The 25,868-nt window shown below is 44.9% G+C and overlaps 1 protein-coding gene across 4 annotated transcripts in view; it reads left to right on the top strand.

The window, feature by feature from the left end:
- The first annotated feature begins 23,533 nt into the window (after window positions 1–23,533).
- Window positions 23,534–25,868, top strand: part of Napepld (N-acyl phosphatidylethanolamine phospholipase D) — a 34,266-nt gene continuing 31,931 nt past the window's right edge. The window contains exon 1 of one of the 4 annotated variants that reach the window (XM_050139826.1): window positions 23,534–23,857. In XM_050139826.1, the coding sequence (XP_049995783.1) occupies window positions 23,655–23,857 (203 nt within the window). In that variant the 5' untranslated portion in view covers window positions 23,534–23,654. Of the gene's footprint in view, window positions 23,858–24,470; window positions 24,617–25,868 lie in introns of those variants that run through there. The other 3 variants (XM_050139829.1, XM_050139827.1, XM_050139828.1) reach the window with 3 other exon arrangements.

Genomic DNA, 25,868 nt, shown 5'->3' with positions numbered 1-25,868 from the left:
CCCAGAGGCAAAAGGTAGTCAGGATGATTTAAGAAAAGCAAGTAAGAAACAAGCCAAGCTAAGATAAGGCGTTCATAACTAAGAATAAGCCTCAGTGTGTGGTTTATTTGGGATCTGGTGGTGAGCTCCCCAAAAAGAGTTGAGAGTAAAACATCACACAACCATGTCTCATGCCGTCTTGTTCTTACAACAGATTTATACACAGCATCTCTGCTTCCTCCTTGTGCATCTGTGCGTAAGTGAGGCAAGAAATGCTTGTTCATGTCATGCAGTCGCTACAAGGCAAGAAAGTGAAGCAATGACTCTAAGTTCAGTGATGTTTTGCCGTCTTCCTTTGGCTAGGAACAGTGACGTAGTGGGCAGGAGGTTTATCAAAGCCACAGATGGCAGTTACAGAAAGTACGGGGTGGTCAGAACATGTGGCCCTTAGCTACACTGCTCAAGAAAAGCGGCTGGGTTAACCACTTAGTCCAGAAATTAGCAGTAGCATTTTTCCCAAACCATAATTAAGCTAATTTAAAAACCTTTCTTTTTATGTTTTTGATTTTAAGACGGTCCTGCCCTGTGGATCAGGCTGGCCTAAAACTTGTGACAGCCCCCCCCCCCCCGATTCTGATTCAGAGCTCTGGGGTCCCAGCTGTATGGCACCATGCCCCTCCAGAAAGTGTTTCTGGAGAAACTCTCTTTAAAAAAAAATGTCAAAATGAATGAATCAATTGTAAGTAAACCCTAGTGACTTAAAAAGTTAGAAGTATTAAGAAATGTTCTTAGGGAATTGCCCTTTGGGTGTGTTTATAGAGACGGCAGGCATTTGTCTCCCACCAGCACCCTCTTTTGTAGCGTCCTTTCTGAAACATTCTAAATCTTGGTACAGTGTTTCCAAGTGCATTTTAGAATACAACAAAAGCTAGCTACACAGGCAGTCAAGCCCCGCTGGTCCCCGGAGCTTGTAACAATAGTAACAATGACTTTGGAAAGACGAGCTGCCTAAACATTGCTCTCACCCCACCCCAACCATTGTGCCAGCAACAGCATCTGGAATTTGGCCCGGAATGTTTAATAAAAACGCAATAGAGGGCTTAAGAGGGCTTCCGAGGCCCTGCCTAGAGGTTCTTTTCTCCCAGGGAAGCGGCAGATAGGAACTGAAAGGACCGCAAACAGACGGGACAGGCGAGGGTCTGTGTGAACGGAGCGGCGCCCTGCTCTCCCATCCTTTATGATGCAGTGTGTGCTTCTCTCGCAGAGCCGTAAATTAGTGCACGGGGAATTGCATGCTTTTTATATCCATAGGCTGCCTTCCAACCAATTAATTTGAATATAGTTGTGTTTTGTTTTTTGTTTCTTTCCCCCTCTTACCCCATGATTGATCACTGGGCACTAGCCCGAGGCGTCTTCAGGGCATTGAGGTTGTTTTTTTTTCTTTTTTTTTCTTTTTAAATTTTGAATTGTAAGAAAATCTGGTTTAAATGGAACCTAATGGCTGCGGATTGCTGTGCCGCTCATTAGCAAGGCTTCTGCTTTTAAAACTGGTGCTTCGGATTTCCCTTCAGGGAGGCTCACACTGCAAGGTCCGCACAGTTCCTGCTTTTAGACATTAGCTGCTAAGAATGGTAGAAGACACAAAAAATAGGCCTGTCACTTTGTCTCAAATCATTCAGCTTCTGATATAAGCAGGCCATTCCCCAGCATAAAAAGAAAGCTTGCATGATTCATGACATTCTTTCCACACATTCAAAATGAAGAGATGGCGCAGATGTTGAACAAAATGACTCATTTATTTACAGAACATAAATAGAAATTCCTTTGAGGAAATATATGCTGTATAAGTATATACATACATGTGTAATGTGTGTATACATGTGTGTGCATGTGTGTATGCAGGTGCACACACACAGAATGCAAGTGCTTTCTTTAATCAGTATTCATGGCAGGTGTGGTGGTGCATGTCTATAATCCCAGCACGTGAGGCAAAGGCAGGAGGACCACCAGTCTTTGGATCAAGACCAGCCTCATCAGCATAGTGAGTTCAAGGCCAGCTGGAGGAATATAGCAAGACTCTGTCTCAAAACCTGCAAACCAATCAGTCAATAAGCAAAAAATAGTTATGTTGAATTAGATTTAGTAACATATCATTTGTTTTAGACAATTTGAATCATATATATCTATTTTTATTTAAAATATTTCATTTGGGGGCTGGAGAGATGAGAGATGGCCCAGTGGTTGAGAGTACTGGTTACTCTTGCAGAGGACACAGGTTTGATTCCCAGCACACTTGTATTGATTTATAAAGTTCTGCAAGTCCAGTTCCAGGGTCCAATACCCTCTTTTGGCCACTGTAACATGTAGGGCCTGCTTGTTGGGGTTTCTGTCCTGCCCGGTCCCCCCAGCCGTTTAGTCCCAGAGAAAATCACACAGAGTCTACATTAGATATAAACTGATTGGCCCATTAGCTGAGGCTTTGTATTAGCTCTTATACTTACATTAGCCCATTATTCTAGTATACGTTAGCCACATGGCTCAGTACCTTTTTCAGCCAGGCAGGTCATATCCTGCTTCTTCCATGATCTGGCTAGAACTGCAGAAAGAGCTTCCTTCTTCCCAGAATTCTCCTGTTCTCATTTCCCCACCTCTACTTCCTGTCTGATTTTCCCGCCTATACTTCCTACCTGGCTACCAGCCAATCAGCGTTTATTTAAAATACAATTGACAGAATATAGAATTGTCCTGCACCAGGCCACCAGTGACATCAGGCACACGTGTGATGCACAGACCTGCATGCAGGCAAAACATCAACACCCATAAAGCAAAAACTAAAATATTTCCGTTGGGATTGCATTGACATAACACCCATATTATTGAAAAAGTGTCTTAGTACCTGCGACTGTGCAAAATTACCATAGAGTGGGTAATTTAAATGAGCATTTCTTTCCTTTTCGGTTTTATTTGGGGGGGGGGGTTGGCTTTTCGAGACAGAATTTCTCAGTGTACCCTAGCCTTGGCTATCCTGAAACTCACTGTGTAGACCAGGCTGGCCTCAAACTCACTCACAGAGATCTGTCTGCCTCTGCCTCTCAAGTGCTAGGATTAAAGGCATGTGCCACCACACCTGACCCCGTTTATAAAAAAATCTCTCTCTCTTTTCGTGCACGCGCGTGCATGTGCGTGTGTGTGCGTGCATGTGTGTGTGTGTGTGTGTGTGTGTGTGTGTGTGTGTGTGTGATGCTGGGCCCTCACTGGGACTCCTCTTGGACTACTCTCCTGAGTGCTGCAGCTAGTGAGGGGTGAGACCGGTTCTCCCTAGTGCTGCAGCTACTGAGGGGCGGGACCAACTCTATGCAGTCCAATCCTCATTGCTTTCCGTGGTAACAGGAACACCAGACCGCAACACCGACTGTGACTATGGCTGACCCAGACCTAGACATGGCCCCTGACTGCAGCCCAGGCCCAGACGACACCATGGCCCCTAGGTAGCAGCACAGGTCACCCTGGCCTGTATGGCCCCCACAGAGGTTCAGCCCTTGGACACCACCCTAGGTGGTGGCCCAGACCCGGGGCATCTGCAAGGCCTTCAGGAGCAACAGGAACCTCAGCTATCAGTACAAATCCTGGCTGTGGCAGGGTCCTGGACTCAGACAAGGCCCCGGCCACAGCCCATAGTGTGACGGATGCCATGGGCCCTGAATGGCAGTGCATGTCACTCAGGTCTCTAAGAACCTGGCAGTGGCGCATCCTTGGACACCAACATAGTCATAAGTGATGTCTATGGACCCAGACTCAGGTTGCCATAGGTCCATGGACCCAGACATGGTTCTTGCCAACGGCCTGAGCCCAGATGTCATTGTGGCCATACCTGGCATTGCAGATCACCCAAATTGGCCAGGCCCCAATAGGGGCATGTTAAATGGATTAATAAAAATGCTGCAATCCCAGGCAGCGAACAACGGGTCCCGAGAGCAGCCAGTTCCAGGCAGGGACAGTGTGGTGTACTCAGGCAGGGAACCATGCAGCAGAAGCTCTTTCAGCTCTCACAAGATGGTTTAGGAATGAAGCCAATAAAGGCTGAACATTCCGTTGGAATGTAAAATCACAGGTGATTTTTCTTAATATCGTTGTTATTACCACCACAGTAAAGCAAATCGGAACGGACTTTAAAAGCAGAAGCTAATGAACCGTCTAGGAGAGAATTAAATTAATCCTTGTCTTACTGCTTTTGCTGTCACTCTGTGCCAGGCCCAGGGAAGCTTGTTTTCTTTGTTCCTTCCTCCTCGGTCTTGATAAGACTTGGACCAAATCTAATGACAGCAGTTGGTGGCGGTTCCGTTGATCTGCTGGAGTGCCACCTGCGCTGCTCTTTATGGTGGTGACCTCACCTGTAACAGCTGAGCCATCTCCAGCCCTGTTCTGTAGACCTGCTGTGATAGCCTCGGCACAGGCAGCTTCTCGCCCAGCGGCTGGCATATACGTATTCAATAAATGTTGCTCATAGTTTCTACTATTGTTTTTTCCCAAAATGTTGGTGTTTGATAAATATATTACATGCAAATTAATTTTATGTAGGGTGGGGTTCAAGACAGGGTTTCTCAGTGTAGCCTTGACTGTCCTGAAACTCGCCTGGTAGACCAGGCTGGCCTTGAACTCACAGAGACCCATCTCTATCTGCCTCCCAAGTGTTGGATTAAAGATGATTAAAGACGTGGGCCACCACTGCCTGGCTCACAGTTCTTTTCAAACTATAAGTCCAATCAACTTGTACTTGCTGGCAGTACTTGTCTCCGGATGTTGGGGTACATGGTGATTTTAAATGTCAATGTAGCTTTTTAACTTTCTAAAGCTATTGTCTCATCATATACAACGGTCTTTTCTGCAGCAGTACTTTCTCATTGGGACCACCAGCCTGCAAAATAACAACACTTTTTATTAACTATGAAAGCTCAGTCTACATCTTAGGCTTGTCCCACTAGCTCTTAGAACTCAAAATAACCCATTTATTTTAATCTAAGTTCTGTTGTGTGACTCACTGCCTCATCTCTCCGTACTGGTCACGTAGCCTCCTCTGCATCTGACTGGCAACTCCACCTTCTTCTTCCCAGAGTTCTCTCTGCTCAAAGTCCTGCTTATACCTCCTGCCTAGCTATTGCCCGGTCCGCTTTTTATTACACCAATCACAGCAACGCATTTTCACACAGTGCACAAATAACCCACAACAACAGTTTTTAGATGTCTTCTCTGTTTGAATTATTGTCACCTAGCAAGAACGAGGCACAGAGCCTACGTAGTGTGAACGTTTGTCTCAGGGAGGCCCAAGTGCCTGAAAGAGACACCTCCTAGGGAGGAACTGTTCAGCTCAGAGAAGTTTCACTCTGCAGGGCAGGCAGAGCAGAGCACACAAATCCTTCACGGTGGTCCTGAAGCAGAGGAAGAAGGAGCTCACACTGACATATAGCTGCCAAGGATATGCTCCGGGCTCCTTTTTGTTCCTGCTAAACTCCGTAAGTTTCCACAGCTCCCCAAGTAGTGCCAGCAGCTGGGGACCAAGCCTTCTGTATACTGAGTTCAACCTAATGAAGGCTTACTTCATTACTTAGTACTTCATTACTTAGTACTTCATTACTTAGGCTGCCCTAAGTGGCCTTCACAAGGTACACTTTCTTCTCTGAATTGCCTTAATACCCTCCAGGAGAATCCTTATTCTTTATCAGCCCCATTTCATAAGTGAGTGTAAACGTAATATTCCAAAAGGTAGCTATGGCGTTTGCCTCTGTGAGGGAGGTTTCTTACGCAAGCCACAGCATGGAACCAGGGAAGAAGGAAGAAGAAGTGTGATTGAGCCCAGCGATTTGCTGCTGGGTTTGGGATTGGGTTTTTACTTCCAGGTTGGTGTTGACAAAACAGTACCAGCCCTTCCTGCTCCTTCTCCTTAGCACATAGTCAACAAGAAGCCAACAGCTGTGTTTTCTGAAAACGGGCGGTATCACAACATTATTCTACAGCCTAAATGGAAACTCTGCCTTAAATGAACTGTTTAATGCAAGGAGCAGCTGAAACTCCGAGCTCTGTGATATGTGAACATTCCAGATTAATTTAAAAGTACCACAGAAGCAACGAACGGCCCACAGCCCAGAGTGTTTAATTTGTACGTACAGCCTTCATTGCCATTCACAGGATCGACAGATCAAAGGTTAATCAGATTTTATACACCTTAGCATGACCTGTAATTAAAGGCTTTCATAGGATAGTTGTGCCCTTCTGATACTCCCACTGACAGGAATAAGCAGCATTTGGGAATTAGGTTCCACAGCTGGGTTGGGAACTGTTCAGATGCCAGGGAGAGGCTCAGTAAGGGAGGTAGGACACTGGTCAAGTCTATGCAGGAAGATCTAATTAGAAGTAATTAGGATATCCCAATTGCTAAGGGATAGGCACGGCTTGGAAACCTAGGCAGTGGGATGAGGAAGGGGGAGGGATGGCGGCTGTGAGCTGGAGATGGGATCACATCACTGAACTGATGTCATGAGCAAGACTGTTGCCCCAGACCTCCCTTGTTTCCTGTGGAGGCTGAGAGATTTGTCAAGAGGACCACAGAGAGAAAGACTTGATGCTGTAGAATTTTAAGACAATTCTGAAGCCATTTCTGACGACTCTCAGTACTTCCCCTCCTCCCCTGGGAACTAAGGACATAACAGCTATGCATGCACGTACTGAGATGTTGGGAACTTTCCATCTCCCTGAATAGGGGGCATGATAACCCTTAGGTGTTGACTCAGTTACAGGTGTTTTGACTTAGTCCCTGGGAAGAGGCAAAGTGACCCTCAGAAGTTTCCCTTTACCTCATCTGATCTGGCAACCACTCTCCAGCCAATTATTGGCAATAGCCTTTTTGAATAAGCCAATCATAATAGTTAAAGAACAACCCCCAGACACCCTTTCCTTCTGTGGTTTTTCCCTTTAAAAATAGCCTGTACCAGACATTCAAGGTCTTCTAGCCTCCCGACTGCTGGAAGACCCTGTCATGACAGAATTAATAAAATCCTCATGCTTTTACATCAGCTGTGATGAGAGATGGTCTCTTGGGGCGGCGACTCCTCCTCGGTGACTGGACACTAGGGTCCAACAATGCCACACAAGGCACTAAGACTTGGGCCCACAGGAAGAGGGCAGGGGTCTGATTCTCAAGGGAGAATTGAGCAGACAAGAAATCCAGCCGTTTGGGTGGCTTTGTGGCTTGGAATGGGGGGGGGCTGCCTTTCATAGTTCCTAGTCTTGTTAATAAAGAGTGTTAAGGTGGCCTCAAAAGTAATCCAGAAGAGCTTTGAGAAGCTCCAAACAGCTCTGTCACTGAGAGCCACCCAGCCACCCCGGCATGAGTAATGAAAGCGCAAGCCCTGTGGCTCTTTGAACAACTTGCAGACAGATCAGCTGGGGGGGGGGAGGAGAGTTAGTTCCCTTCACAGACATTTACTGCTTATGTAACCTTGAGGGGGGGGGGGACCGAAGAGAGAGAGGGAGAGGAAGAGAGGGAGGGAGAGAGAGTGAGCAAGCAGAGATTTCCTGAACATTGTGCGTTATTTACCTCCTAAGTTTTGCTTGTTTTTTTTTTTTGTTTGTTTGTTTGTTTTGAGACAGGGTCTTACTATATAGCCTTGGCTAGCATGGAACTCACTCTGTTAACCAGGCATTGAACTTGCAGTGATTCACCCGCCTCCGTGTGCTGGGGTTAAAGAAATGCCATGACAATAATCATCTGCTCTCAGGAGCTTCACTACTGGCTCCAAGTCTGCAATCCATTGTCCGTTACAAAAGGAAGCTTCCACGCATGGCAGAACATAGTTGGCGGCAACAGCGCTCTATGGGCATAAATGCATACGTTCAAGATAATCTGACAAACACATCCAATCTTCTTAAGAACGGGAACTGGGGGCGCTGGAGAGATGGCTCAGTGGTTAAGAGCATTGCCTGCTCTTCCAAAGGTTCTGAGTTCAATTCCCAGCAACCACATGGTGGCTCACAACCATCTGTAATGGGGTCTGGTGCCCTCTTCTGGCCTGCAGACATACACACAGACAGAATATTGTATACATAATAAATAAATAAATATTTAAAAAAAAGAATGATGAGAAGATCTACAAACATTTAAAAAAAAAAAAAAAGAACGGGACCTGTTTTCTCTCTGGGCCCCCGCCAGCCACAGGCTTTTGTCCTGGCTTATAGAACCAGACATAAATTCCCTCTTGTGCAGCAGGACTTAAATTCAATCAAAATGCTCTTAGTTATGCCCCCCAAACACCAGTGCAACCTCTGTCCCCACAGTCTCATCCTGCTTACATTTTGATAGGTACAGTGTGCAGGGTCTATAGCCGAGTTGGACTTTCAGCAAGGATCCTTCAGCAGCCTGTACAGTGTCTTCCAGAGTTCACAAAGCCGGCCAACGGGGAGGGAGCCAGTTCAGTCCCAGCCTAGTTCCTATACTCACCTCCCCTTGGGGCTTTTCTCACAGGGTCCCTATTGACTAGGGGCTTCCAGTTTTTCATATGTTAATCATAACGGTACAGTCTCCAGTTCCTACTCTGCAGGCATAGCCTGACTTCAAGATCAGGACTGGTTTAAGCACTTGCCCAAAGTGGAGCCATCTGGTAAGGGCTGGAACGACAGAAAGGTAGCCTCAGACTCGGGTATGAAAAAGGCAAAGTAGTTATAGACCAGATACAACATAGTAATAAAAATAGTATTTGTTGAGCTGTGTACCAATAAGTGTTGGTATTGTAATAAGACATTTTATAGTCTCCCTTTTAATTAAAAAGTGCTTTATCTTTATGTGCATGCGTGTTTTGCCTACATGCACGCCTGTACACCATGTGCCTGCACTACCAAGAGAGACCAGAAGAGAGGGTCCAATGCCCAGGAACTGGAGTTATGGGTAATTATTAGCTGTTGTATGGTGTTGGGAATCAAATCCAAGCCCTCTGCAGGAGTAACAAATGATATTAGCTTAGACAACATCTCTCCAGCCCTGACTTTGCATACTCTTAAAGTTTATTTCTGGAGTGTCTCCTAAAGACTCATGTGTTGACACTTGGTCTCCAGGACAGCAACGTTCAGAACTGACACTCGAGCAAAGAGATGGGTGATAAAGATTCGAATCTTGTCAGTGTGTTAATTTGTAGAAGGCTTCACAATTTGATGCACTGTTAAGTAATAGACGCTTAGGAAGAGGAACGATTTGAAGGGCTTTGGGAACATATCCCAGAGGGTTATATTTTGTATCTAATCTCTTCCTGTCTTTCCCTTTTGATTCCTTGCTGCCGAGAGGTAAACAGCTGAATGGTGGGTGCTCTGTGCTACAGACACCCAGCAATGGGGACAAGCAGCCATGAACAAGGCCCCTGAGACAGCCCAAATAAACTCTTCCTTTAGGTTGATTTTTTCGTCCTGAAAAGCTGACTGAGCCATGCAAAGTAGGTATCGTTATTATTGTTCTCTTTCCTAAATGAAGAGATGGGGAGGGAGAAGAGAGGCCTGCAGTCACAGAACTAAAGAGCAGCCTCACCTAAGTGTGGCCTCAAGGTTGTTTTGTTGCCGTACAAGCACCCGTGTTGGGTTCTTATCGTGGACATAGCAAACCCTCTTCAGCTGTCCTCTTACACGTACGACCATGCCAGCCGCCTGTAAGGATGTAAAAAGACAATGTTCTGGTTTGCTTTTTGTTGACCAAACAGCTTAGGGAGGAAAGGGTTTATTTTTAGCTTACAGGTCACAGTCGCCCTCGAGGGAACTCAGGACAGGAACTCAAGCAAGAACTGGAGCAGAAACCACGGAGAAATTTTGCTTCCTGGCTCCGTCTCCGACTCTGGTTCGGCTATACATATTTTATAGTCTGGGCACACCTACCTATGGTGAGCTGAGTACAAGACAATCTCTCACAGACACCGAGGAAGCCCAGTCTCATTTAGGCAATTCTTAATTAAGTTCATTCTTAATAACGTCATCCCAAGTGACCGTAGGTAGTTGGCAATAAAAACTAATCAGGACAGCGGGTGGTGGCAGCACAGGCCTCTAATCCCGGGAGGCAGGGGATCTCTATGACTTTGAAGCCAGCCTGGTCTACAAAGCAAGTTCCAGAACAGCTAGGGCTACACAAGAGAGCACACCTGTGTGTTTCTACAGAGAAACCCCGTCTTGAAAACAACAGTAACGAAACTAATCAGGACAAACATTAACATTTTTTATTCAAGGAAGAAGAAGCTTAACCTTCAGACTGTTAGTATAATATATATTTGCAATTCCTTATTGTAGGTAGCTGTGAAATCTGTCATTACCTTAATAAAGTATGAATGTTCCTGGAAGGAAAGAAATTTCATATTTTTTGCTGACCATTTTTCTAATTCTGTGGATGTTCTATAAATTATAATTATAAATGTTGACCCATAGTTATTGGAGCTTATCATATAAAATTAGAAGATTTAAGGACTAGGGTTGGGGGTGTAGCTTTGTGGTAGAAAGTTTGCTTAGCATGTGTGACGCCTTGGGTTTGATCCTCAGATCTTAAAAAAATAAAATCCAGGAAAAAGGCAAATATCAATATAAACTGGAATTCTGGTAGGGAAGTTTGAGGTCATGGGCTTCTTCTAAGAAGCAAGAAACCTAGCCCCATTCTCTCTCACAAGATAATATCGCTGCCTGCTCCTCTAGCCCAGTAGCATAAAAGGTGAAGACAAGAAGGGAATGTATTAAATTTAATTTAGATTTAAGTAGATCAGAATTTTAGTATGGTTTCTCAGAAAGTTAGGAATCAATCTTTTTCAAGACCCAATGGATGCTCGATCAAACCACAAGGAAACTTGCTCAACTATGTTCACGGCAGCATTATTTGTAATAGTCAAAATGTGGAAACAACCTAGATGCCTCTCTTTTTTTTTGTTATTTTTTTTTATAAATCTTTATTTATTGCATATACAGTGTTCTGCTTGCATGTATACTTGCAGGCCAGAAGAGGGCACCAGATCTCATTACAGGTGGTTGTGAGCCACCATGTGGTTGCTGGGAATTGAACTCAGGACCTCTGGAAGAGCAGCCAGTGCTCTTAACCTCTGAGCCATCTCTCCAGTCCCCTAGATGGCTCTCAACCAAAGAATGGATAATGAAAGTGTGGTACATCTACACAATGGAGTACTACTCAGCTGTAAAAAACAATAACATTATGAAATTTGCAGGCAAATGGATGGAACTAGAAAAAAAACCATCTTGAGTTAGGTAATCCCAAACACGATATGCGCTCACTCATATGTGGATATTAGATGTAAAGTAAAGGATACAATCCTCAGCCCCAGAGAAGCTAAGTAACAAGGAAAACCCTAAGAGGCAAGCATAGATTTCCCAGGGAAAAAGAAATAGGTGAGAAGTCCCAGGTAAATTGGGGGTGAGAGGGGTAGAGGGGTGGGAATGGGGAGATGGGAACATGAGGGGTCAGGGTGGTCGAGTTGGTGACGGGACAGCAGGGGAGAGTGATGACTGAGATATCTTTGATAGTGGGGGCCATTGTGGTGTTAGGGAGAAACCTGGTGCCAGGGACACTCCCAGGAACCCACAAGGATGACCCCAGCTAAGACTCCTGGCAGTAGTGGAGAGGATGCCTGAACTTTCCCTATAATCAGGTTGGAGACTACCATAATTGTCATCATAGAAACTGTCTAGTAACTGATGGAAGCAGATGCAGCATCCAGAGCATCACCAGGCTGAGCTCCAGGAGTGCAGTTGAAGAGGAGGAGGAGGGGTTATATAAGCAAGGAGGGAGGGGACAAGATGATGATAGGGAAACCCACAGAGACAGCTGACCTGAGCTTGTGGGAGCTCACAGACCCTGGACCGAACTAGCCCTCTGCATGTGGGTGACAGTTGTGTCGCTTTGGTCTTTTGTGGGATCCCTGACAGTGGGACCAGGGCCTGTCTCTGATGCTGAGCTGGCTCTTTGGAACCTTTTTCCTAAAGTGGGAAGCCTTGCCCAGCCTTAACGCAGGAAGCAGGAGGGAGGAGCTTGGTCCTGCCTCAGCTAGATGTGCCTTGCTTTGTTGACTCCCATGGGACGCCTTACCCCTTCTGAATAGAGATGGAGGAGGAGTGGGGAGTAGCAGGTAGAAGGGAGGTGGGGAGGGAATGAGAGGAGAGGGGAGAGAGGAAACTATGGTTGGTATGTAAAATAAATAATTAGAAGTCCCTTGTAAGAGATAGGAATCTTAAAACACATCAGGAACATACTGATGAGCTCAGCTGTCACTCAAAGAGAGGAGTGTCCTGGCTTTTCCCAGCTGCTGCAAGGCCTGCCCTATCCCTCCCAGCTTGTGGAACAGTGGGGCTGCTTCCAATTTCATTTCGTTTACTTTTTTTCTTTGTATTCAGCTGATTTTTCATCTTTTGGTTCTGGAAACAGGACTGGGGTCACCTAAAAAGGAATGTTGGGAAAATCTCTTTGTCATTCAACTGACCTACCTTTTAGCTGCCATTTCTAAAGCTTGGTGTTCATTCTTTGAGTCCTTGTTGGTAGCTGTGATCTTTAGCCCCACCCCTGAGACAATGTTTGTATCATAAATCAAATAAGAATATTGAAACTATGTTTAATAAAGTCATGGATGATTGTTTTTTTGAAAAAAAAAAAAAGCCAGGGGACAGGACTTCCTGAGTGACTGAATAATGTATGAAACCTAAGTCTGTCCCAGGTTCATCTGCTCTGAATAAATGAGCTCCCTTCACAGACTTTTGATCTTCGTTAAAACCAGGCCAGGTCCCTCATGCCCAATACACCTTCCATATTGTGATGGTTCAACTTCATATTCAGCTTTATTGGGTTTCAGACACCTAGAAAACATGTCTGGCATATCCATTAGGGTGTTCACAGCAAGGCTCTCTTATGCCCAGATCACGGAGTCCCCTCAGAACCAACTAGGAGACGAAGTCCTGTATGTAAAAGCAAGGAGCCTTAATGGATATGCTACCTGCCTTATTCTACTTCCTCCTGGAGTAGAGGGTCCCTCTATCCTGCCCATACAGGCACACCAGAACAGTGCTCAGCCCTGAATGCAGACTTCGAATGTCATTTGTTTCACCCGTGAGACCTGTGTTTGACTGGGCAGTGGACAGATGAGCCTCTCAGGACACAGTCCACTAGAAAGGAGCCAGGCAGCTACATTTGATCCGGTTATAAAGCTGTACTGTTGAGAGCAGGAAGGAGCTGGCATACTCTTTGCTTGACTCGTTGCCTCCTGACTCACGACTCCCTCCTCTCTCCCACTATCCGTGGCTCTGTGTTGGAGCTTTTGTTTCTGTGGCGCTGGGGACTGGACTGTGACCCTGTACACAGTGAGCAAGTGTTCTGCTACTGGAGTGGAATGAACAGCTGTGTTCTTGCTAGTCTAGCTGGTCCAGCTACTCCTTTCTTTTTGCCTGTGTCTACCTTTGGAAAGGAAATGCCTTTCCCATCTGCCCAGCACTGTATTTTGTGAATAGACATAACTCGTTCTTGTTTCAAAGGCTAACAGCTGAAGGACTTACCTCTGGGGGCGTCATGTTCTCAGGCTGAGTCTGATAAGGTTGAGAGTTGACACTGGTAGGAGTTAGGACTTCTGGGGTGACTGAGATGGAATAGATGCTCCACACTGTGTGAAGAATATGAATTTAGGGAGCAAAGGACAAAATGCTGTGGCTCATGTTCTTCAAAGTTCATGCGTTGGAGATTATTACTCAACGTGGCAGTGTTGTGTGGTCAAAAGTGATCTAACGGCGGATGTTTAGACCATGAGGGTGTTGTCGTCATGAGCATGTTTATTTTGTTGACTTGGACGTGGGTCATCTTGAAAAGGGATCTGTTATGAGAATGCCGCCCTTGGGTCCTCCTTACTGTCACAACGCTCTTAAACTTCCCAGCCTCGAGAAACAGGAACTTAATAAACAGTTTTTAAACTTTTTATTAAACCATATTTATTTTAATGCTTTATTAGCATATATTAACTAAACACAATAATGGGTTTATTATATAACACATGTAAATAGTACATTTAAATCATATTCAGCCCTTCTCCATAGCTCTTTGTCCCTCTCCATTTTCATTACTTCTCTTCTTTATCTCAATTAGCCCTCTTTCCATGTGTGTCTTGTGGATCTGTATGTGTCTGTCCGTGTGTGTGCATGTATGTGTCTGTGTGTACATGCATGTATGTCTCTGTGTGTGTCTGTATGCATCTGTGTGTGTCTGTGTGTGTGCGCATGTATGTGTCTGTGTGTACAATGTGTGTGTTGTGTGTGTATGTGTACCTCTGTGTGTGTCTATTTGTGTGTGCATGTATTTGTTTGTGTATGTATGTTTATGTGTGTGTGCGCCTGTGTGCATCTGTGTGTGTCTGTGTGCGTGTGCCTGTGAATATATGTATGGGTCTCTGTGTGTGTCTGTGTGTGCGTGTATGTGTCTGTGCGTGTGTGTCTATCTGTGTGTGCGTGTATGCATGTCTATGTTTGTGTTGTGTGTGTCTGTGTGTACATGTATGTATGTCTGTGTGTGTGTCTGTATATGTGTCTATGCGTGTGTGTTGTCTGTCTGTGTGTGCATGTATGCATGTCTATGTTTGTATTGTGTATGAGTCTGTGTGTACATGCATGTATGTCTGTGTGTGAGAGAGAGAGACTTTTGTTTTATTCAGGTTGTTTACAGAAGCATGGGTATGAGTTTATTTACAGATCATGTGTACCGTTTTAGTAGCTGTACCCCTTATGGAAATGTCTCTTCCTCCTCCATCAACCCTCACCTATGTACAAATCTTAAGGGATTCTTTTCTTTATACATTATTCATTCTGCAATATTTCCTTCCCCTATTTTCCTAGAAATCTACAGCTCATTTCTTTAAAGGATGGGATTAAAACCAATTAAAATAGCAGTTTTTCTAAAAACCATCAAGATTTTGTATCCTTGGAGATCTGAATAACAGACCTTAGTACTTTCAAGAAACAGTTGATAATGTGGGAACAGGAGTCATTTTCAGGCTTTGCCACAGAGCTTTGACCGGGTAGGGAGTCTGGTACCCCAGGAATGGTGCCCAGAAGTGGAGAGCTATCTGACATATGTTGGAGAACTTCCAACAAAGATGGGACCGGGAAACAGAGCTGGATTAGAGCTGCAGCTAAAGCCAGAGTACAGGAGAGATTCCTTTGTGGACTCAGAGAAGTCACCAAAGTGTTCCCTACCCAGAGTGTTTGGAATCATGATCTATGACACCCTATAAACTATGAAAAAGGGACCAGAAAAACTGACAAGTTAATAGCAACACAACTAAATTTAAGATTGGGAAAAAAATAAAACAAGGAAAAAAAAAAGAGAGCTGTCTGTAGTTCTTCGGGAGCAACAGGGAAGTAAAAAGAAAAATACAGGCCAAGTGCTGGCTCCTGTGTTGGGGGCTGCAGACCCCCGGCCCCTTCTTTCTTCTCCTGCCTCAGACCCTTTGCCTGCTGGAGTGTGCCTGCAGCTGCTCTGAGCACGAGACCCTGATGGCAGGGGAGTGGGTTCTGGTGAGGCCGGCAGCTGAAAGATCCCAAGAGCTGGGGCATAGCTGTCAGTTAAGGATCCCTATATAAGCTTCCCTGGAGCACAATAAAGTTGTCATCCTTGTATCAAGGATGACCCGTGTCCCTGTGTGTCTGTCTGTCTGTGTGTGCGTGTGTGTGTGTGTGTGTGTGTGTGTGTGTGTAAGTCTCCAGCTTAGTTCCCAGCTCGCAAACCGTTCCATAGTGCAATCACTACACTCCTCTTTCCTCATCATTATTTCAGATTGCGACTCCATCTGTTACTTAATTTGATCTCCACTGCTGTTCTCTTTGTTTGTTTTAATATTACTGTGTGGGGGCCACGTGTGCCTGGGCTGATTGAACTCTGCTAGCCAGAGGTGTACAGCAAATACCTTCACAGGTTGAGCCATATTATCAAAGATCCGTGTTCTCCCATTTTTACAAATGAGATCATGGGGATTTAGGAAGTTTTACAAACGTGCCTGATACAGTGTAGCCAGCAGGTAGCTGAAGTGAGGATCCTGACCCAGATCAGATTTAGGGAGTTTTACAAACGTGCCTGATACAGTGTAGCCAGCAGGTAGCGGAAGTGAGGATCCTGACCCAGATCCAGGGGCATGCTGGGAAATGCTCAGCTACCAGCAGGCTTGAGAGAAAAAGAAGCCCGAGTTTCTAGTGTTGGCTGTTCTTGTTTGTTTTGGTTGTGTGTGTGTGTGTGTGTGTGTGTGTGTGTGTGTGTGTGGTGTAAATACCCCCACTGAGGCTGAATCCAAACTCCCAGATAGGTAGTCTAATCATAGGGCTTCTCCATGCCACATCTGATAGCCTGCTGCCCTCGGGAAAGCCAATTCACCTTTTAAACCCAGCTTCCTTCACCAGGAAAAGTACAATCAAGCTCAGTGCCCGAAGATGTTGAGGATTAGATGAGAATTGTACGCGGGTCAACACAGTGCCAGAAAAACACTCAGTAAGCAGAACCTTAAAAAAAGCTACGTTAGTGAAATACCTTTAAAATGTGCAAGTGAGCAACAACAAACACTCAAGGATTCGGTAAAATTTATTGAAAAATAATGTCCATCATTTCAATTCAAATTTTGGATATAACAAAAATCTCTCATTCAAGATAAAGAGACCAGCAAGCCTCTGGTCAATCCAGTTATTCGTTAATCACTGATGTGTTTTATTTTATTCAGATCTCTGTAATGTCACCCACTCTGTTATTTATGATTATTAGTGAAGGGGTCTGCTTTCAGTGAAATTCCAAGGAAGAGGCAATTGTATACAATGAAAAAATATGTTTAATTTTAGAATTTGGAGTACTGAATTTAGCTAGTATATCTGGAAAATAGCTAGTGAGTGCTGACACAAAATAATCTTATTTATAAATATAAAATCTTTTTTTGTATAAATAAGCTGGATTCAAATGTAAAATTCTAAACCAGTACAGGGAGATAGAATAAAGTATTGAAAGAACATACGAAGCTAATTACATACCACAAGGAGTGATGCATAACCGAGGGTGTTGTAATTAATATCAGCTCATATGTTGTGAAAAGTGGCCATGGGGATTTATGACTTTAACCCTACCACTTGGGGACAGAGGCAGGAGGATCTCTGAGTTAGAGGCCAGCCTGGTCTACATGGCATATTCTAGGCCAGACAAGATCCTGTCTCAAACAATACAGCAAATGTTTTATACTACATGGAGATTTTCAGCATAGGGTTCTTCATGTCTCTTGTCTCAAGAAAAGGGAAGATAGGGCTGGAGAGATGGCTCAGCAGTTAAGAGCATTGCCTGCTCTTCCAAAGGTCCTGAGTTCAGTTCCCAGCAACCACATGGTGGCTCACAACCATCTGTAATGAGGTCTGGTGCCCTCTTCTGGCCTGCAGGCATACACACAGACAGAACATTGTATACATAATTAATAAATAAATAAATAAATAAATAAATAAATGTTTTTTTTTAAAAAAGGAAAGATATGTCTGAGCTTCTCAAAGGGTTTGGAGAGTATTTTTAATGCCTACAAGGGAAAACTGAGTGTGTACAGTTTTACGAGTTGTTTCCGGAGAGATCTCCAAGGACACTGTTTCTAACTAGCTCTCTAACACTCTAGAGGTGTGAGGCTCTGCCTAGAGCTGTGCATGGGGGAAGGGTTGACAAGTCGTCTGTGAATGCTTGCCATCCATTTCGGTGAAGAGCTTCTAATCAGCAGATTGCTTCGAGAGGTCGCTCACACTGTTAACTCCACTTCAACACTGACTTTGAAGCAAGGTCCAGAGAGATGCTAAACTGCATATACAATGAGTATCTGAGGACAGCTTTGAATTAAGTCACCCCATAAATCAGCTTCCTTTTTTTCTCCAGGGCTCTGGGTGTCTTGTTGAGCCATTCACTCCTGACCCCTCGTCCTCTCCTTTCATTCCCCGGCGCTTTTCCCTCTTCTCACTCCCAAGTAGGCTCTTCCGAATTCAGAGAATAATCATCTGCCTATTCATTCAGTCCACATACATAATTGTCTGTTCCAAGTACAGAAGTAGGTGCTAGAGGGATAAATATGGATCAGAGTATTTGCATATGAGCATCTCACATTGTGGTCAGAGAAACAGAAATAGTCACTCTGTCATTTGATCGCTGCCTTAAAAGGTCCGTGAACAGACCGCGGTAGAGATGATATTCTACTCTGGGAAAGTGTAAGTCTCTGGGAAGCAGGGGTTTTTGAATGTTGAGTGTGTAAAACCTGGGAAGAAAGTTCTGGATAGAAGCAACACCTGTCCAATCTGGGATGTGTATGTGGTTGACAACACCTGTCCAAGCTGAGATGTGTATGTGGTTGACAACATCTGTCCAAGCTGAGATGTGTATGTGGTTGACAACATCTGTCCAAGCTGAGATGTGTATGTGTGGTTGACAACATCTGTCCAAGCTGAGATGTGTATGTGTGGTTGACAACATCTGTCCAAGCTGACATGTGTATGTGGTTGACAACATCTGTCCAAGCTGACATGTGTATGTGGTTGACAGATAGGTATCATGGTGGGCAGGGAAGCTAAAGAGGGACTGGAATTGCAATAAAATGTAGGAATAAAATCCCAAGCAACACATTTTTACAGCAGATTTGTATTTTAGAACTCTGAAATTTTAGAGGGTGTGTTACTTTGCAGAAGAGGTTTTGCTTTTGTTTCCACAGGAAATGAGAGGCTGTGGATTCACTCTGGATTAAGAAAAATAAGGTCTGATCAAGGAAGACCCCCTGAAAAATCTCTGATAGGAGTGGATGGCCCAGATGATCCAATGTTTCAGAGCACCTCTGTTGCAGTTTCCTCTGAGTTCTACATCTAGAACAGATTCAAGACTGCTGGCTGAGATGATCCAGTCTCACAAAATACTCCAGTCAAGACTTGATCCTAATCCTAAATTTTCTTTGGGTCCCCATAAAATTATCAATGCTCCCCAACCATCAGGAAATCACCTAGAAAACTATGCCCACATTCCCCAAAGAATGGATTATGTGTGTTTTTCTTTGTTTAGTGTGTTGGTTACAAGACGTTATGGATAATGGTCAGAAAAAAAGCTAAACAAAGGAGATTAGATTCTGGGTCTTGCTTTGAAAAAAAAGGGGAAATGCTGTGGGATAATGCTCTTGTACACTGTAAAGATTTGTCACTCCTATTGGTTTAATAAAATGCTGATTGACCAGTAGCCAGGCAAGAGGTATAAGTGAGGCAAGGAGACTAAGAAAATTCTGGGAAGAGGAAAGGCAGAGACACTGTCATCATCTAGAAGTAAAGGAAACAAGATAAGAGTGCCTTACTGAGAAAAGGTACCAAGCCACATGGTTAAACATAGATAAGAATTATAGGTTAATTTTAGTGTAAGAGGTAGTTAGCAAGAAGCCTGAGCAATAGGTCAAATAGTTTATAATTAATATAAGCCTCTGCATGTTTACGTGGGACTGAATGACTGTGGGACTGGGTGGGACAGAAACATCTGTCTACAAGGGCATGTGAATTTCTTTTATAAGAGAAAGAAACTGAGACTTAGCTAACTTGTTCAGGTCAGGAATAAAGGTAATCTCCAATTTTACTCTTCTGCTCTTTTCCTCCCGCTCCTGCCCAGACCACCAGGAAGCAAGATGTAACCCGCCAGCTGAAAAAGGTACTGAGCCACATGGCTAGTATAGATAAGAACAATGGGTTAATATAATTTACACGAGCTAATAAGTAGCCTGAGCTAATTGGCCAATCAGTTTTATAACTTATGGAAATCTCTGTGTGATTTTCTTTGGAGCTTGCAGGCTGTGGGGTGCCGGGCAGGATGGAAACCCCAACGAGCAGGCCCCTTCATGTTACACTGGGGAGGCAGAGGCAGGTAGATATCTGTGAGTTTGAGGCCAGCCTGGTCTACAAGTTCCAGGACACTCAGGACTGTTACACACACACACACACACACACACACACACACACACACACAAACCCTGTCTCAAAAAACAAAATTAAATGAAACCAAACCAAACAAAATTTCTATGTAATGTAATATTCACAGATTCTAGGAGTCAGGAAGTAAGTATTTGGGTTATTGGTGGTGATGGGGATTATTCCGTTTACTACAAAGAATATCCTTGACTCTGAATTGGAAGCATGGGAAGATACGTACTACTGTGTGTCTGAGGACACAGAGACACAAGGCAGATGAGAAGAGTCAAGACAAGAAACGCTCCTTAGTGGCTCTGTTTACGGAGAATCAGATACACCTGAAAGGTTCGGTCTAGTCATCTAATCTTGGCAGGGAAGAAAACTATAGTCAGTCTCCACATGCTCATACTAACTGCTTCAACAATACTCAAGTGTTTGTTATTGGTGTGTGCATGATGTGTGTATGGGCATGCGTGCCATGTGTGTTTACAGAGAACCTGTGGCATTGGGTTTCTCCTTCCACCTTTGCTTGAGTTCCTAAACTCCAGGTGGGCAGGCTTGTACGTAAGCACCTTTGCCTGCTGAGTCTTCTCGCTGTCCTCAACACTACTGAACTTGTCAGGAGATTAGAATAGTGAATTTTCAGATGCCTTTTTCACAATACAAAGAAAAAACATTGCTATGAGCGTTGAAACTGTTCTAAAAAAAAAAAAAGAAAAGAAAAGAAAACCAAACTTGAAACAAAGGACTGGAGAAATGGCCCAGAGGTTAAGAGCACTGACTGCTCTTCCAGAGGTCCTGAGTTCAATTCCCAGCAACTGGCTCACAACCATTTATAAAGTGTTTCAGTGCCCGCATCTGGTCTGCAGTACAGGACACATGGAGGCAGAACACTGTATACATAATAAATAATCTGAAAAAAGCAACAAATAGCCATCCTATGGGCTTGCCAAAAGTTGCTGACTAATCGTCCAAAACAGTACAACTCTGCTGTTTTCATTGCCCCACCTCCACCATCAAATGTGACCACTACAGTGGAGGATGGTACTAAGCGTACTAGGGAGGCAGGGGGTCTCTCTCATGTCAAAGACAGTTAATGGACAAGCGGTGAGCAGAATTTAGCTGTCCACGTGACTTCCTGTTGTTCCTCGGCAGTATGTTTCACGCATTTTAAACATTTTTATTAATTCTTTAAGAATTAATATATTTTGAATACATTCATTGCCTCCATTCCCCAACTCTTTCCATCACCACCCTCTCCACTTTTCTATCCCTTCCCACTCAACTTTGAGATTTCTTCCCCCCCCCCACTTATATTTTTTAATCGTTAGAAAATCTTTGAGTGGGTTGTTTTGTAAATACAGACTAAATTAAAGTCTTCTAGGATAGTTCTCTAGTGTGGGTCCTCCAGAAAAAAAAAATACAATGGCCAATAGCTGCTTTTAGGGACTTGTATTCATTACTCTTCTTTGTGACGCTGCCATTTAAAAGTCAGCAACATAGACAACAAACAGTTGCCATTGTGTTCTGTGTGTTCCGCTTCCTAAGGGTAAGCGTGGCAGAAATGGGAAAGACAAATAAAGCTCCCTCGGGTCAGCTGGTTAGAGTCTAAAATTAAACCATGAGCAAAATGCTTAGGGTGCAATGTTCATTTTGTTCTGCGTGGAGGAAAGCGAGCTAGAGCTTTTGCCTTGCAGGACAAAATTTGTCATACTGATTTTGCTTCTTTTCATTTGTCTGGGGAAAACACCTGATTCTTACACAGCTCTAAGACTTCTGTAGTACTTGAGGGGGCGGGGAAACAAACCTCGCTGAATATTGTGTGCTAAGAGTAAGTCATCTGTACTAGGCTTTCCTGGTATGCACAATGAACTCGCTTATCTCAGACACCAGCTCCTCAGAAAAACACCCCTGAGACCTTGTTTCTCCATCAGAGCTGTAAGGGTTGCTCCATTTTATGACCCAGAGACTCCCACTTTGTGCTGAGGTGACCACTTTGTGAACTTGATGAAGTGCCAAAAGAGACTTTTTTTTTTTTTTTTTTTTTTAAAGAAAAATCATGGTAGGATTGTATGGACCAAACCCTTGTCAGGAGTCCTGGAATGGTCTGTGCTGGTCTGTGCTTGACTAATGAGGCATGGATGTAAATTGTTCCTCCAAACAATGCTTGACAAGCCCCTGTAATTCACTTACATTTTCTCTTTTTAACCCTTCAAAGGACCTTCAAACCCTTTCCAAAGGGGACACATTGTAACATTGTATATTCGCCACCATCTGTGCTCCTTGAGTTGCAATTCTAAGACCTTCAAATAAACAAAGAAAATTAAAGAAAAAAAAACACTTAAAACCTCATCTGCCCTATTTGGATGGAAATATATATTGAAAGTATTAAGTAAATATTCTAGTTAGATTTCACTGAAGCAAGTAAATGTAAGATGGACGGCTGGGTAGTATATTAGTAAGCTCAGAAAACAAGCCAGCAAGCAAATGCCCGAACAATCAACCACCCCGCAGAGCTAAGAGACTTTCTGGTCCGTAATGACGGGAGAAAACTGTTGTTTTCATAGGTTTGGAAATGCTATTCTGGGTAGGAAACTAGAATCTTTCTTCTTACAAGAGTCGGTTAAACGACGTATTTTGATATGTGAAACTTCCTCAAACAGCATAAGAATGAACATCCAATTTTGTCTGTATAAAATGTTTTCACAGCATAAGGGCAAGAAATGGCATGTTTAAAGTCCCTTAGCAAAGGACACTAACAAAGGCATCGGAGCAGTGGTTTCAGTTCTTCCTTTGGGTTTATGGTACTGTCGCTATTTTTTTTTTTTTTAATTTTGCTGAAGCACGCTAAGTGTTACTGAGCCGCACCCAGGTACAAAGGAGCCGTTAAGCATATATTAAACTTAAAACAAACAAAACAAAAAAGCCGATCAGTTACAACTGTAAGCTCCCCAGAGGGAAGAAAGTATAGAGCTGCATGGTGTTCTGTAGTATTAGATGGTTATATATTCGCTGTCTAAAGCATTATAGTTTGGCTTGCATTTTCCTATTATAAGTGTACCAGTGCCCGGTGTTTCTTTTTCATTTTTGCCAATACGGTCTCAGAGAGCCTGTCTGGTTTTGGTGGATGCACATATCCCAGAAAAGCTTCCAGAGTTTGTTGTTTTGTGTTTTGCTTTTCATTCATCCCCTCATTACTGAATTCTATATACCTTTGTAAGTTACTTCTTGAAGTAATTTCAATCAGTTAAGAAATGCAGAGTCACAATTTTATAATGTTTGGGCCTTACTCTGGGATTTCAGAAAGCCTTAATGAGTTGCATTTACCAGAAGACATAATTTTAGACGTAACTGGGCACAGAAGGTAGGCACCGTCGACACTCAGTAGTTACTACAGAAAACTAAAACTAGTGCCTCCGTTACCAGGCCCTTCAAGTCAAAGTCCACGCTGTGCCCTTTGGCCAGCCGGATCCCGCTGGTTTTAGCCACCGACTCTGGGGTCCAGGAATGCGTCCACGTGACCTCTGGTGCAGGGCTCGGAGCCAACCTGGCAGCGGTCCCAGGGCCCTGCCTGAGAGTTCAATCGCTGTGCTGACTTTATCAAGATGGCCTGGAGGCCCCGGCGTCTCCGCCCGCGGGGCAGCGGGTGACGCGGGGTGTGACTTGGCTGCGGCGGTCGGGGACCGCGGCCAGCACCGAAGATGGCGAGGCGGCGCGCGCTCAGGCGCTGCGTGCAGCTCTTAGCGCCCTCGGCGGAGCTGGAGCGGCGGGGCCGAGGGCGGAGGAGCGCGGGCGGGGGGCGTCTCGGTATCGCCCGCGGCTCCGGGACGCGCTGGCCCCCGGGTTTAGCGACCTCAGCCGGGGAGACGCCACGCCGGGCGCGCCCGACCGCCCTCGGCGCAAGGTGAGCCCGTCCTTCGCCCCGCCCCTCGCGAGCTGGCTCCGCCTCTCCAGCCTTTGCTACACTCCGTTTCCCCCTCTGGACTCCGCCCCTAGGGATCTGGCTCCGCCCCTCCAGCCTCGGCTTCTTTCCGGTTCCCCCCCCAACCCCGCCCCTAAAGAGTTGGCTCCGCCCCTCCAGCCTCCCCTCCACTCCGTTCCCTCTCTGACTTCGCCCCACCCCTCGCGACTGGCTCCGCCCCTCCATTGGTCACTCCGCTCCGCCCTCTGACCCGTTCCCGCCTCTAACTCCGCCCCTCGCGATCTGGCTCCGCCCCTCAAGTCTCCGCTTCACTCCGTCCCGCCTCTAACCCCTCTTAAGCCCCGCCCCCGTCGTGGCCCCGCCCCTTGCGCTGCCCGCCGCCGGGAAGCCTCCCTGCAGTTATCTTCGCGGGAGGTGGTTTCCGGGGCCGCGGTGCTCCTCGGCGGGTTCGCGCCTTCGTCGCTGTGTCGGTGTGGAGCAGCCTTTCCGGGGCTGTTTGGACATCTCGGAGTACAGCGGATTGCGATAGGTTTCCACTCCCGAAGTCCTGCCTCCTCCTGGGGATGCTGCACTTGTGAGTGGCAGGCTTCTTTTGAATTACCGCACCTCAGGAGTTGCGGCGCCTGCATCCCTGGAGCCGCCGGGGTGAAGAGCCACCGTGGTTTTAGTCGTCTAGGGGAGAGTAGCTGTATTTGGGACCTCAGATCCCGTCGTTCCTGCATTCCAGGTTGCAGCTCTACGGTACGAATTCAAGTGGGGGTCTCTTCGTTTGGTTACACGTAAATGAATGGGGTCCACGATTTAGCAGAGCAACTTATTTCGGCTCCATCTGTAGTAGTCACCTTCCTAAATCCATCCCCAAAACATTCTTGCCTTTTTTTTTCTTAAAGTAAATGCAACTTATTTAACCACAGAATGAGCAAATGCAGGAGGCAGGATGGGGAAGGGTGGCGAGAGTCGATTTTTTTTTTCCATTTTGTGCTTGCTTCTTCGATTATTGAAGGCGGTTCAGATGGTCTCCCCTTCCCAAGGAGCGCGGTATGACTCTGGTGGTATGAATATACTTTCACTGTCTCCAGATGAACCTGGATGGTGTGTGACACTCAGTTGGACCCAGAAAACATTAAGGGAAAGACAACAGTCAAGAGTCTCTGAAGAGCCGGGGACTTCTTGCTTTGCCCTTACTGTAGGGTGCTTTATAAATTGTGATACCATGACTTGGGTACTTTTGGCTTAGCATGAAGTCAGAAAGTCACTCTAGCGACACACACTGCTCTGTAAATTAATAAATAATTTTCATCTTTATTAACAGATGGAGGTGTAACAGTTCCGTTTCTGTTTTGTCACATTGGGTAGGAGTTAGTGGTTACAATATGGCTTAGAAAGAAGTTACATAAGCTCAAAAGAATGACTATCTGCATCTTAGAGCAGTCTGTATTTTAAAACACTTTTGGTTTTTGTTGTAAGAAAATATTAGCTTTGTTAAAGAATTTTAGGGCAAGTTTGTGCGTTTAGAATCAGAATCTAAGAGGGATTGAGGGTTTATTTATTTATATTTTTTTGGTTTTTCGAGACAGGGTTTCTCTGTGGTTTTGGAGCCTGTCCTGGAACTAGCTCTTGTAGACCAGGCTGGTCTCGAATTCACAGAGATCCGCCTGCCTCTGCCTCCCAAGTGCTGGGATTAAAGGCGTGCCCCACCACGGGGATTGAGGGTTTAAAACGGGTTTATGTCAACTTGGAAATATAGCCATACTCTTCAAAGGCTTGATTTTGTTAACGTTTTTGCAGACTTGCTAGCTTCATGAATTTATAGCAAGTGTCCAAATGACAAAGTCCTTAGTGTGTGTCTCATGCCTTTCTATGCCATTTACAGTTCCAAATGGACTGGACAGATTCTACATTCCAAGACTGAGTCTTAAAATTTGCCCTGTATGACTGTTTGAAAGACATTTTACCATAAGCAGTCTGTCATAAGGTCTGGGTTGCTTTATTT

This window comes from Alexandromys fortis, unplaced genomic scaffold, assembly GCF_014885135.2.
Source record: "Alexandromys fortis isolate MF-2015 unplaced genomic scaffold, M_Fortis_MF-2015_v1.1 scaffold_38, whole genome shotgun sequence".
Taxonomy (NCBI): Eukaryota; Metazoa; Chordata; class Mammalia; order Rodentia; family Cricetidae; genus Alexandromys; species Alexandromys fortis.
The sequence above is the reverse complement of the archived record's forward strand: the minus strand, read 5'-3'. Positions and strand labels throughout refer to the sequence as shown.